The sequence below is a fragment of the Mustela erminea genome, chromosome 13 (assembly GCF_009829155.1).
Source record: "Mustela erminea isolate mMusErm1 chromosome 13, mMusErm1.Pri, whole genome shotgun sequence".
In the NCBI taxonomy this organism is placed as follows: domain Eukaryota; kingdom Metazoa; phylum Chordata; class Mammalia; order Carnivora; family Mustelidae; genus Mustela; species Mustela erminea.
The window spans coordinates 46354938-46369503 of record NC_045626.1 but is presented as its reverse complement, the minus strand read 5'-3'; the positions used below and the strand labels follow the sequence as shown (position 1 = coordinate 46369503).

The 14566-nt window shown below is 36.8% G+C and overlaps 1 protein-coding gene and 1 long non-coding RNA gene across 4 annotated transcripts in view; one reads left to right on the top strand and one right to left on the bottom strand.

Moving 5' to 3' along the window:
• The window catches only part of IMPACT (impact RWD domain protein), a 29431-nt gene extending 23770 nt beyond the window's left edge, over positions 1 to 5661 (top strand). For all 3 annotated transcript variants that reach the window (XM_032310231.1, XM_032310230.1, XM_032310233.1), the window contains exons 9-11: positions 253 to 343; positions 1991 to 2125; positions 3085 to 5661. In XM_032310231.1, coding sequence (XP_032166122.1) covers positions 253 to 343; positions 1991 to 2125; positions 3085 to 3153 — 295 coding nt within the window. In that variant the 3' untranslated portion in view covers positions 3154 to 5661. The remainder of the gene's footprint in view (positions 1 to 252; positions 344 to 1990; positions 2126 to 3084) is intronic.
• Positions 5662 to 10036: 4375 nt separating this feature from the next.
• LOC116572291 lies at positions 10037 to 13459 on the bottom strand. The gene is made up of 2 exons (XR_004278199.1): positions 13040 to 13459; positions 10037 to 10082 (listed from the first exon to the last, which is right to left on the bottom strand). It is a non-coding gene; the product is annotated as an uncharacterized LOC116572291 (long non-coding RNA).
• Between the last annotated feature and the right edge of the window lie 1107 nt (positions 13460 to 14566).

Sequence of the window (14566 nt, the reverse complement as noted above, 5' to 3'; positions counted from 1 at the left end):
TGTCGATGTTTAAACTCGCCTTCCCATAATCAGCATTTCTCATTTAAAGGAGGCATCCTTGATTCCTAGCCTTCCCAGATACAAACAATGAAATAATCAGTGAAAATATGTCTAATTTATAGCTGAAGAAGAATTTTTTTTTGACAAATATGCTGCTTTTGGAAGTAAATTGATTGCAACAAGTATGACGGTATAACTCTTAGTGCAGTATTTTGGGATTTCAAAGTGTAACACTGTTTTATGTATTTCTAGAATATATTGTGAGGATAAACAGACCTTCTTACAGGACTGTGAAGATGATGGGGAGACAGCAGCTGGTGGGCGTCTTCTGCATCTCATGGAGGTAAGTGTAAGTTAAACCCTGTTAGTACTGTTCTCTGCACCATAAAACTTTTCGATGAAACAGAACTCCATAAAGGGAATCAGTAAATCAGTTAGGCTGTGTAACGTGAAATTTATTTGGGTGAATTTGTAGTTAATTTTTAAATAACGACTGAGAGAAACTTTTAATCACTTGATAACGGGCAGAAAGCACAGCTTTAGTAACAAGTGCTGTGCTTTGAAGCCCTGTCAGTCATAGACAATAGAAGATTATCTTCAGCTCTAGAGAAGTATCTTCTTTTTGTTTCTCGACAGTATCCTTCCTGTTTCCTCTGTTCTGTCTCTGTGCAGTTCCTGTTAGTTGGGTGTTATTGGACCGTCCAGATGGACCCAGAATGCTTTTTTATTAAGTTGTCCATCTCACTACCTTATGTTTTAAGACATTTTCTTACCTGTCTTCCAAGATTTCCATTGAATTTTTAAAAATGTTTAGCAGTCATGTATTTAAGTTTTAAGAATTCTTTCTTCTTGGGGTGCCTGGTTGGCTCAGTCAGAAAAGCATGTGACTCTTGACCTTAGGGTCATGGGTTCGAGCCCCATGTTGAGTGTAGAGATTACTTATAAATAAATAAACATTAAAAAAAAAAAGAAATAAGAATTCATCTCTGTTTTTCTTTTTTTATAGTGTAGTGTTTTGACCTTATGGATACAGTATCTTCTAAAATTTTTCTGAGTATGCTAGAGTTTCTTTTTTTTTTTTAAGATGTTCTCTCCCTTAAATTTTTCCTGGTCCAGTTTAGTTTATCTTGTCATTTCTCTTTCATGCTGCTGGACTTTCTTTATGGTAGTCATTGATTCTCTGTTATTTTTAAGAATAGATTTGTTTTTTTTCTTAAGGTAGTTGCTAAGTTTCTTCTGTTACTGTATGTGGAGGTTTGTTTTCTAGACAGGCCATTCAGGGCACCTGGGTGGTCAGTCAGTTAAGCGTCTGCCTTTGGCTCAGTTTATGATCTCAGCGTCCTGGGATCAAGCCCCACATCAGGCTCTCTCCTTAGCGGGGAGTCTGCTTCTCCCTCTCCTTTTGCCTGTTGCTCTGCTTACTTGTGCTCTCTCTCTCTAATAAATAAAATCTTAAAAAAAAAAAAAAAGGGCCATTCCCTTGATAGGAAGGTACTCCGTGTGTGGTCAGGCCTATAGATTGGTGGGCTTCAAGTTAAGAGCAGCATTTGACAGGTGTCAAACTGAGGAAGACCTTGCTGGTGGGCACCGGCAATTATTCATGCAACCCTTCCAGTGGTTTGTTCAGAAGCAGGTTTTGGTTGTTGTTTGGCTGAGGGGCAGGAGGCTGCTTACACTGAGCTATTCTGGTTGAATTCATGAAAAACTAGAATGCTGCCTGCATGATCTCCCCTTCACTCTACCAGGTTGCTCCCAACTTTGGAATTCGAGGACACTGTGGAGCAGTGTTTGCTTTCTAAATTTCCTTCTTATTCTAACATTCTGTGACCTGAATGTTAGGAATCTCACTCTGCTCACTTATGGGATTCTGCCATTAAAGTCACGGGGAAATGTTATGTGCAATTTTGTATGCAGGTCATTTCATTCTCCTTTAAAACTTGAATTCATACGTGTCTACGTGTGTATCTAATTATGCTTTTGAAAATAACAGATTTTGAATGTGAGAAATGTCATGGTGGTAGTATCACGCTGGTATGGAGGAATCCTACTAGGACCAGATCGCTTTAAACATATCAACAACTGTGCCAGAAACATATTAGTGGAGAGGAACTACACAAATTCACCGGTGAGTGGTTATTGAGATTATATAGAGAGTTTCTGACCACTGCCTATGAAAAAAAAAAAGAAAAAATTAAGAATGAATCAAAATGTTTGAAGGATGCCTGCATGGCTCAGTTGATAAGTGTCTGCCTTCAGCTTAGGTCATGATCCCAGCCAGGGTCCTGGGATGGAGCCCCATGTCAGGCTGCCTACTCAGCAGGAAGTCTGCTTCTCCCTCTCTCTCTGCGCCAACACCCTCCCATGCGCATGCATGTTCTTTCTCGCTCTCTAATAAATGAATAAAATCTTTAAAAAAAAAAGAAAAGAGAGAATGTTTGTGGTGCATTGGAAAAACCTTTGAACTAGGAAATTGTGGGCTTAGGTTCTATTAAAACAGTGTGACTAGCCTGTTGTGTGAACTTGGGCAGATCGCTTCATCTCTTGGAGCCTTAATTTCATAGATTCATACTGAGTTTTATAAAACCCTTAAAGACCAATTTTCACGCTCTAAAATTGAGGCCGGAGAGGTTGTGTAGCTCGTGCTACAATGAACTAGATGTTCTTCAACAGTGTGTAAAATTCTGATATTCCCTGTTAGTGTCAGAGCACTTTCCCTCTCCCCTGGCATGCATTGGAAGGCCTGCCTTTATACTTTGAATTTTTTTTGTTTTGTATTTTATAAGCAAGTTTATTTTAAGTTTGTTGCATTCCTTTGGAAAAGGAACAATAGATTAAATAACATCCAAATTATTCAAATGTAAATCTGTTAGGTAAGTGAGTGTTTTCCTTGACTACCCTTGTTTATTTTGGAAATATTAAAATAGAATACAAGTGAAAGTGCCCTATAAAACAGAAAGATGATACAAATGGAAGTAATAATACTTTCATTCTTATACATATTCTATATGATTAGACTAAAGTTTCCTAAGCCAGTCTCTTCATATAAATGGGGAGATACTACATTGATATTTATGTCTTTTTTAGGAGGAATCATCTAAGGCTTTGGGAAAAAACAAAAAAGTAAGAAAAGACAAGAAGAGGAGTGAACATTAATACCTAAAATTATACGACAGGTTAATATGCCTATCACTGTTCACAAATTCCACAGTCACCAGGGAATATTGTGCAGAGAGGATCCTGGACTGCTCAAGTTGGCCAAACCATTGTGGACACCAGCGCTATCTTTTCTTCTTTGGTTATATCATCTGCCAAAAATAGAGAACTTGTGATATATTCATGTGTATTTCAGGCTGATTCAGAAGAATTAATTTGAACTTAATTGCCACTTCATCTAATTGAGGAAGGTAACAGTTGCCCAGGGCAGTACCTGAATTAACTGTCCATTTCAGTGCTTGTCAAGTGCCTTTGTTAGGTGGGGAAGAAATGTCTCGAGAGGAGTATAAATACCTGGTATCTTGTCGTCCGGATTCTCATTATGTTAAATGAATATTGCCTTTGACTGCTATTTATGGCTTATTGGATTAGGAGCTCATGGCAGATTGATCTTGGAGAGTTTCTTCTTGTGATTTTGGTTCACAGTAAGTCACCTTTCATTTTATAGTGTTCATCATTGAGTAATGATTAAGCAAAAATCCAGGAGTATCCATCTGTAGTTATGTGCTGAAGTGATAATTCATCTGCCAGATTTGTTTGCATAAGTGTTATTGCTTCCGTTTCTGTTGCATATTGGTGATTGTGAAATTTCAAAATGTGACTTTTCTAACCTCTACTTTTTTTGTTTAATTCTTGTAATGTAAAGCAGTAGATAGGGAGTGTCTGTAGTTTTCTCCCGTCCCTGAAATGTGTTAGTGTAATATTCTGTTTCTGTTTTTTTTTTAACATCCTGGAAGTACCTTTCTTGTGATCTTCACTGAGGAATTAGGACGACGCTACAGCTCTGCCGCAGTTATTGGGGCGTTTATAGAAGGGGATAGAGGTGGGGAAAGCCACACTGGTGTGGGTAGCACATCGTCCGGTGGTTATGTAAGTGTGACACATGATTTCTTCTACATTCCAGCCATCTTTCTCAACTCCATGACTTTGCAGAGAAAAGGAACAAATGTTTTGACTGGAAAAACAAAGAAAATCCCTCTTTTTTTTCATTATTACCAGATCTCCTTTTATATCAGTGTTTTATGTTCCTCCTTTCATCTGTAAGTTATGCCCTATACCTCTACGCATCTAGACAATACAGTTATCTTTGAGATATAGCAGTAAGCTATTAGCTGTTCCCCCTTTAGATATGATTGCAAACAGTTATTGAAAGTTATTAATTGATTGCAGATTTGTCTGGGATTCTCTTGCAAGCGCAGGGAACGGAAGTTTGGAGGCAACTTGGAATGGTGCTTGCATCATGGAGAGCATCACAGAAGAGCGGACACAGATACTCTTTCTCTGTTCCCTTGCTGTCTTGCCTTTGAAAGACCCAACACCCTTATTTGGTATTTTTAATAAAAATCTAGTAAATGGCTTTATAGTAGGATGGATTCAGAAGTAAAATCCAAATCGTATTTGTTGTAAATATGTCTAATGTTGCCAGTGATTAGTAGTTAATCAGAGGATGTCCTAGATATATTTAGAACACTTACCTCAGATTCCACTTAAAGTTAAGTAGCTAGTTAAGCAGTTGAAATCCATTAATTAATGTTAACTTCACAATTTTGGCATGTCTGACCTGTGAAAGAAGATATGAAACAGGAAGAATTTGGTGCTGCTGAAAAATTGAGTTAATTTTTCCAAACACCAAATTTGAATTTCTTTCTTGCTGTTTCATCTCACAGTTATTTAGGTCTTTAGATAGAAGATCTTATATCTGTGATCTCATTTGCCCTTATTTAAAAAAAAGTCTTATTTTTGCTTCTTTCTACAAAATTATTAGTCTCATTTTCCTGTTTAAAAAACCCAATATCCTTTGCCCAAAGGCAGTTAGCTAGTAGGGAGAGATCTCAAAGTCTCCAGTTCTGAAATCTGAGTTACTTATATTTGTATTCAACCATTATGGACCCCCAACTAAGGATAGCATCTTTTCTCTATTTAAAATTTCTCTCTATTAGAGGATTTTCAGATTCTCCAAACAATAATTTTCTATAGCCAGATCTATGCTATGGCATATTTTATAATATATAGTTTTAGTTAAAAATATTCCCCATATGCCAGTATGTATGAGCAAGTAGCATCTACTTTTTAATGGGAAAAGCAGTATGATTTGGAGGTATGTATCATGAAACAGGATATATTTGAAAAGAATTATATAAGCTAATCACACCCAAGAAAGACTAGCATGAAGCAGATACTGTTTGGAGGGCAGGTGAAATTTACTGGAAAAATTGTATAATCACTTCTAATTCTACTCTCTAGAGATAACCATTATTAACATTTGCTATGTACATCCTTCTATTTTTTTCCTATGCATGATTTTGTATATATAGCTATTTTTCTTTCCATAAAATGGTATTAAACTGTATATACTGTTTTGTATCCTGCATATTTCATATAGAAGTATATTGTTAACATTTTCCCATGTCAATAAATATTCTTCTATGGCTTAGTTTCTTATGGCTACATTGTATTCTATCTTCTGGGTATATCATGATATACTAACTAGTCCCCCCATGTTTCCAATTTTTAAGTTTTTTCAAATTTTTCACTTAACTAACTGAAAAACTCAATCATGTGCAGATCTTTTTGGTATTTATCTCTGGTTATTTTCTTAGGAAAAATTCCTAGAAATGGAATTTCCTGATCAAACATGTACACATTCCGTTTTTTTTTTTTTTTTTAAGGTTTTATTTATTTATTCATGAGAGACAGACAGAGATGCAGAGGGAGAAGCAGGCTCCGCACTGAGCAAGACTCAACCCCAGGACCCCAGGATCAGGACCTGAGGCAGACGCTTAACCATCTGAGCCACCCAGGCTCCCCATTTATACATTCTAATAGCTTGATTGGTTTGGCCAAACTGCTCTCCAAAAAAGGTACCGCCATTAGCGTTGTATTAGAAGATTCTTAGGATATGGGAGATATGGGAAAATAGGGATTCTGGAAAATAAAACTACCACTATCTTTTTTTAAATTGATCTTTTTGTTTTGTTTTGAAATAATTATAGATTTCACTAGAAGTTGTAAAAATACTCTGCTTTCCCTGTTAGTAACATCTAATGTTACTATAGTATGTTTATCAAAACCAAGAAATATATTCTGCCTGCAAATTCTTTATTGGGTATGTGATTTGCAAATAATCCTCTCACATTTTTTTGCTTGTCTTTTATTTCTCTCTCTCTTTTTTTGTCTTTTTATTCATTCCCTGACAGTGTTTTTCATGGAGTAAAAGTGGTTAATTTTGAAGAGATGTAATTCACCTTTTTTCTGTTGTTGTTAATCATGTTTCTGGTGTTACGTCTAAAGAAGTTACCTACCCCCAGGCCATGAAGATTTTCTCCTTCCTCTTTAAAATTTAAGAGGTTTTTTGGTTTTGTTTGGTTTTTCATTTAGATCTATTACGCATTTTTAGTTAATTTTTAATTAGATATAAGCTTTAATTTGCACTTCATTTTTGTGCAGATGGATATCCGATTATAGAAGTGATTGATTTTTTAAATTAAACTTCTTACTGATGAATTTTCACAAAGTAAACAGTTATATAACCAGCACTTCAGTTGGAAGAAAGGACAGTACCAGTACCACAGACCTCCCCCCTTGTGTCTCATCCTACACTAGCTGCTCTCCCCCTTTGCCAAGTAACCACCTCCCTCCCCGACTTCTGACACCAGAGATTAATTGGGTCTGTTTTGACTCTCACATAAGTGGAATCACAGTCCTTGCTCAGACTCCTTTTGTTCCAACATTTTGTGAGATTCATCTGGATTGCTGTATGTAGCAGTTCTTTTATTCTTCCCACTGCATAATATTCCATTGAATGAACACGGCAATTTATCAGTTCTGTTAATGGATATTTGGGTCTCCAGTCTGGGGCTGTTATATTCAGTGCTGTTACAAATATTCTTGTATATGGTTTTTAGTCCACATATGTACGCATCTCTAATGCAGTGGCTTTGCGGAGTCAGGATATGCATACGTCGACCTTTAGAATACGCTGCCCCAGGGTGTGCTGGTGAATTTTTAACAACTGAATCTGGAGTGGTTGCTGGTTAGTAACGTGTCAGTTCCTGTGGTGTAAATACTCCCATTCTGTCCAATTCTGAGCCACTCGTGTGAAATTTACCAGTGGGCAAACTTCCTGAACACTCAACAATCGCTTTGTGAGCTCTAGCACACATCGCTCATACTGACAGATTAGTCTTTCCAAGCAGTTAAACCAATTTGCACTCCTACCTGTAGTGTAGTGAACAAAGTTCTAGTTGCTGCATATCAACATTTGGTATTACCTGACTTTGAATCTAATTATGCTGTGTGGTGTGTAGGGGTTTCACTTTGTGGGCTTAATCTGCATTCCCCTGATGACTAATGAACACCTTTGGTTACTGCAGTTTATACCTGAGCTGACTGAGTTATCATATAATGACACATTTCCCCCCTTCCAGGAATGGAAATATTGGGGCTTGTTACCAACTTGGTTCAGATACAGAGAACTAAGTTTACAATTTTGCATATCGGAGCACCTAGTCTGTAAATTATAATACTCGGTCACTGCCCCCACTGGTATATTCTCTATGAATTTATTAGGAAACTGAATCTTTTTTTTTTTTTTTTTTTTGCTTGTAGTTTTTTAATTTGTAAAAATGTGGATTATGATTCCTCCCTGTCTGGGATAGTATGGGGATTCAATGAGATGCCTTCCATGGTGCTTAGTATGTGATAAGCATCTGATAAAGCCATTAGATAAGTATTATCTTTTCCTCCCTATTTAGGGGAGAACTGTCCTCTTACTTAAGACAGTCTGTTGTTGAGAATTCTGACAGTCCCTAGAATTTAAGTTGACCTTGAGGTGATGAAGTTCTGCCATCCCTTTGGGGAGGCAGTGGAGTATAGCAGCTTTGAGATGGCTCTCTGGAGCCTGTCGGGTTTGAATCCTGTGTCTGCTTTTTGCTAGCTAGCTTGCTCTAGTTTGAGCAAGTTATGTAATTTCTCTGCATTCAGTTTTGAAAAGTTTATTAAGAGCTAATCAAGCCATAGGCTGATATGGAAGGACTGCTTAGTTAGGGAGATGCAATAGAAGACGCTCAATCTAGCTAAGGACCAAGCCTGACGAACTTTCTCAGTAAATAGCCAAATAACTGTATATATTAAAGATGCTCTTATCACTTAGGAAATTCCTAGAGTTCTGGGTCTTCTAGGCCATAAAGAGAGATAAAGACCAAATATATAATAAATTATAAATCAAAGTATCACAACATGTAAAAACCATTCTTTGCTCGAACTATGTATGGTCTGTGAACCATCATTTGCAACTCCCTCCCCACTGCCCCGTGTAGGCCAGGTAAAAAAAGAAAGGCAAGTCAAAAATTACAAAGCTTACAGATGGATTTTGGTTTCTGAACCTAGGGAAGAGTGTTGTTTTGTTTTGTTTTCCATTAGTCCTGGTTCTGAGTTATATGTACTGTTTAGGGGCATGATAAAGTTAATTCATATATCAGGACTGCCAAAAATGGGGGCTGCCCTAGTATCATGACGTGTGTTATAAATCTAAACATAGGTCAGCCTACACTGGCTATGTGGGAATTGCGTCTCGAGGAAACCCAACAAATAAATCACAGTCCTCCAACTCAGCTTTAGCTAGCTTACCCTACCCTAAAAAGTAAGACCTGCTAGCCTTTTCAGGAATCTCTGACTTCCTGGCCAACCATGCCCTGTTTCTGCTCACCTCTCCTAATGCTTTCTAACACTCACTCTTGCCCAAAATCCCTTGGGAAGAATGCTCTACTGTTTTGGAGCGCTATACTCCCTTAATCTGTGCATTGTTTTCCCTTGAATAAAGGACATGAAACTCATTACCAAATTGTATTATTGTCATTTGACAGGCAGATAAACCACAACTATGTGTGATTAACGAGAATTAGATTTGCAAATCAGAGTTGGATTTAAATTTTAGTTCCATGCTTTGGACATGGAAGCTATTTTGGACAAGTTACTTAACTACTTTGAGCCTTATTTTTCTCTTCTGTAAAATGAGGCTAATAATCTTTCCTCACAGGGCTTTTGGAGGGTGGAATGAAATGAGATCTATGTGAAATGTTGTTAGTCTAAAGTTTCTCACATAGCAGGAGCTTGCTAGATGAAGGTCGGCATGTTTCTTCTAAAAGCAGAGAAATCAGATCAGTCTGAAATCAATGATACTGGTGCTGAATATGCCACCCTGAAATCTGCCTCTTCCGCCTCAGGATTATTTTGAGCTGATTATTTCAAGAAACTGCAGATATAGCAGAAGATCCGAAAACTGAGTAAAAGTTACCTTTTGGTAATGGAAATCTACATTAGAAATGAGGCATGCACCAGCAAGAGAGTGATTGCCAGATACAACTTTTTCACTTGAGAGTCTTATCTGCAAGGTAGGGCAGGCAGCCTTTGCTTACCAGTCATTTCCTCCTCTCATCTTCCCATCGATTACCTCTGCCCCACAATACCTTTTGTCTTCAGCTGGAGATGCTATTTAAGGTAGTAGCTTGGACCATCTTGGGAGTTTTATTTATTTTTCCTGGATATCTCCCACATATACACGAGGCACAAACATTAATAAACTTCTGCTTGTTTTTCTTTTGTTAATCTGTTTTTTATTACAAGGAGTCTTCACCAAGAGCTCAGGGGTATGGGATGATCTCAAATCAAAGTGGAGATGCTCTTTGGAGCTCAGACAGGAGAGTAAATCAGGAAACCAGCAGCGGAATGCAGGAAGGAAGAATGCTGGCTTGTGTTCAGTTGTAGGTCTCAGTAAGTGGGAAGTGTAGAAGGGTGTGGATCAGAAGTTTCAAAAGCATTTTTCTTTTCAACAAGAAACTCCTCTGTAGAATCAAGTACAGCAGCACAGCCTAAAGCAAAGGGGTAATTTAGATTTAAAATGGAAAAATAGGTTTAAGTGGTCAAAAACAGATATAGGACTGAACAATTTGTTGAGGTTAAGACTGTAGAATATATAAAAGAAAAATGCCTGTAGGTTTATGAAACGTTTAGAGAACTAAGACAGTAGTATAGTTAAAGTAGGCATCAACGTTGACTCTTTGGAGAAACTTTTTCTTCCTTTAGGCATACTATTTTCCATTTTTTTGTTTTATCTGTGTCTGATTCTGTAGTAACAATGCTTAAAAACTAATAGGAATCACTGAATCTGACACCAAAAGCATAGGCAAGGAAAGTAAAACTAAGATAAATCAGACTACTTCTTTGCATCAAAGAACACAATCAACAAAGTGAAAAGGTAACCCATGGAATGGGAGAAAATATTTGCAAATCATGTACCTGGTAAAGGAGTTGATATCCAGAATATAGAGAACTCCTAAAATTCAACCCCCACCGCCCCCAAAAACCAAAACACCCAATATAAAATTGGGCAAAGTACTTGAATAGGTATTTATCCATAGTCTATATACAAATGGCACATGAACCAATGCCAACATCATCAGTCTTCAGGGAAATGCAAATCAAAACCATAATGAGAAATCATGTCATAACTATTAAGATAGCTACTATGAAAAAACCCAAAATAACAACTGTTGGCCAAAGCGTGGAGATTTTGCAGCCCTTGTGCACTGCTGGTAGGAATGTAAAGTGGTACAGTCACTAGGGAAAACAGTATGGGGATTCCTCCAAAAATTAAATGGAGAATAACCATATGATAACAGCAATTCCAATTCTGGGTATATAACCCAAGGAATTGAAAGCAGGGTCTTGAAGATATATTTGTACATCTATGTTCATAGCAGAATTATTCACAAAGCCAAAAGGTAAAATCAACCCAAGTGTCCATCAGCAGTTGAATAGATACACAAAATGTGTTATATACATTCAGTGGGATATTATTTATCCTTAGAAAGGAAGCCAGTACTGACATCTGCTACAGAATGGATCATCCTTGAGGATATTATGCCAAGTGAAATAAGCCAGTCACAAAAGGACAAATACCGTATAATTCTTCTTACATGAGGTACTTGGGGTCATTGAATTCATAGAGACAGAAAGTAGAATGGTGGTTACCAGGGGCTGAGAAGAGAGGAAAATGGAAAATTGTTGGTAATGGGTGTAGTAGAGCTTCAGTACTGCAAGATGAAGAGTTCTGGAGACTGGTTGTCTCACAATGTAAGTATACTCACCACTACTGAATGGCACACTTAAAAAATGGTTTAGTTAGTAAATCTTAAGTTATGTGTCTTGTGCTACAGTTAAAAAAATTTACAAGACCCTATATGACGTAGGGTAGCCTTGGCTTTGTTCTAACTGTTGTAAGGTGATGTGGCAGGAAGGGAAGAAAGTTCCAGAGGGAGTAACTGATGGCAGTTGTCTAAAGGCATTGGATGAGTCTGGTCAGTGTGAGAAGAAAAATCCCCAGCTGAAATGAGTGACTTAGAATTGCTTTGGTGGAAAGACCTACTGCTTATAGTTCATTATTTTACTTTAAATTTATTGAGAACTTTTGCTTGATGCCAGAGTGCCAGTGGGCTAGAGAAAGAATCTTGTGAAATGAAACAGAAGTAGACAATGAGTCAGTCAGGTAAGATCTTGTAGACCCTGATAAGATCTTAAAAAGAGCAATGTGAAAAGACAAAAGTGTTTTAAGCAGAAGAGTGACACAATCAGATTTGTCTTTTAGGAGAAGAACTCTAGCTGCTTGGCAGAAAATAGATTGAAAATGAACAAGAGCGGTTAATGGGAATAACTTAAGCCATTGCAGTGAAAAAGAGTTAGTGGTAGTTTGGATTAGGATAATGGCAATGGAGATGAAGCTATGTAGATGAATTTGAAAGACATTTAGGAAGCAAATTTAGAATCTGGTGATGGATTGGGTGCCAGAATGAGCCACTGGCACAGATGCATATTCTGTTACTCTCATAAGTATATCTGTTAAAATTTCTTTATTTTCTGAGGGTTTCCTTGGTCTTCCTATTCCTAGGCTTTTGTGAGTTGCCTGAAATATACTTGTTTGCCATCCCTCAACACAGGGATGACAGATGGGTGCCATCGTTTCCAAACTGGAATATCACAGAACTTCATTGGTGTATGCCAATTTTTAAAAGTTTTTTTTTACTTTAATTTTGTTTCATTTGGCTTATGAGTTTGCAAATTAGTCACATATTCTAATTAGGATGAAAAAAAAAATAACTGGAGAAAGCATGGGTTTTGTTTATTTTGATTCTTAATAATTTGAATTTCATTTTGGCTTTTATTAGAATGGACTGGAAAAACTAAATTTGGCTTTGCTAATATGACTGTTTGGCACCTATCTACTGATGACGGAATCTATGACACATTGTTGAAACTACTGAGTGAAGTCTTAAAACTGTGTTTACAATATATATTTACAGCTACTGCAAGTCCACTTTAAAATAACACTGCCTGGGTGGCTCAGTTGGTTAAGCGGCTGCCTTCGGCTCAGGTCATGATCCCAGCATCCTGGGATCGAGTCCCACATCGGGCTCCTTCCTCAGCAGGAAGCCTGCTTCTCCCTCTGCCTCTGCCTGCCTCTCTGTCTGCCTGTGCTCGCTCTCGCTTGTCTCTCTCTCTCTGACAAATAAATAAAATCTTAAAAAAAAAAATAAAATAACACTGTACTATTTCACGTAACCATAAGTAGTGTGAATATGCTATAATAGCAAAAAAAATCCTAATTCCCCCCTTTCTGTCCCTTGTGTCATTGCTGTCATTCATTTCATTTATCTATAAGCATATATATGATATCTACATAAGCATACATAACCAAATATATTATTGGCATTGTTATTTTAAACAGTTATCTGTGAGATCAATTAAGAATTAGAAAAATAAAAGAATTTACCTTCATTTATTCTTTCTTCAATGTTCTTCCTTAGCTTATGTAGATCCAAGTTTCTGACCAATAGTATTTTCTTTCTCTCTAAAAATCTTTTAACATTTCTTGCAAGGCGGGTCTAGTAGCCAAAAATTCCCTTAACTTTTGTTTTTCTGAGGAAGTCTATTCTCCTTCGTGTTTGGAGGACAACTTTGCAGGATGCTGGATTCTGGGTTGCTGGATTTTTCTCTCAGCACTTAAACAATATTTCACTCTACTCTCATCTTGCTGGCATGTGTTGGCATTGATGTAATTCTTGACTTTGTTCTTTTATGGGTAAGGTGTGTTTTTTTTTCCTCTGAAATTGTATCAGGACTTTATCTTTCATTTTCTGTAAGTTTGAGATAATATGTCTAGGTGTATTTTTTGGGTATTTATCCAGCTTGGTGTTCTTTTTGGGTATTTATCCAGCTTGGTGTTCTCTAAGGTTCCCAGATCTATGGTTTAGTGTCTGACATTTGGGGAAATTCTCAGTCATTGATGTTTCAAATTTTCTTCTGTTCCTTTCTCTGTGCCTTCACCTTCTGGTATTCTCATTATGCATATGTTACACCATTTGGAGTCATCCCACAGTCCTTGGATATTCTTTTCTTTCTTTCAGTCTTTGTTCTTTTTGCTTTTTGGTTTTCCAGGATTCTATTTCCAGGCCCTTGAGCTCAAACATTCTTATTTTCAGTTATTTCCAATTTGCTAATAAACCCAGCAATGGCATTCTTCATTTTTGTTACAGTGGTTTTTGGTTTTTTGTTTTTTATCTCTAGCATTTGTTCTTGTTGTTGTTCTTTCTTAGGATTTGCACCTCTCTGTTTATATTGACCATTTGTTCTTTTCTTTCATTCTCTTTTTCTTTTTTTTTTTTTAACTGGGGTATAAATGACATATAACATTATGTTAGTTTCAGGTTTACAACTTAATGCTTTGAGATTTGTACATATTGCAAAATGATCACTACAGTAAGTCTAGTTAATATATATTACCATAAGTAATTACATAACTTTTTTTCTTGTGACAACTTTCATGATTCACTCTCTTAGCACCTTTCAAATATTATTAAATATAGTCACCATGCTGTACATTACATCCCCATGACATACATAACTAGAAGATTGTAACTTTTGATCTCTTTTATCCATTTTGGCTATACTCCCCTCTCACTCTCCACCTCTGGCAGCCACCTATCTGTTCTCTGTATCTATGTGCTTGGTTGTTGTTACTGTTATTATTGTTTTAATTTTTAGATTCCACATACATGTGAGACCATATACTATTTGTCTTTTTGTGTCTGATTTATTTCACTTAACTTAATGCCCTCAAGGTCCATCCATGGTGTCACAAATGGCAAGATTTCATTCTTTTTATGGCTGAATGATGTTCCATTGTATGTATGTATGTACATATACATATATGTATGTATATACAGTACATTTTCTTTTTCATTCCTCCATCAGTGGACACCCAGGTTTTTTCCATATCTTCAATATTGTAAATAATGCT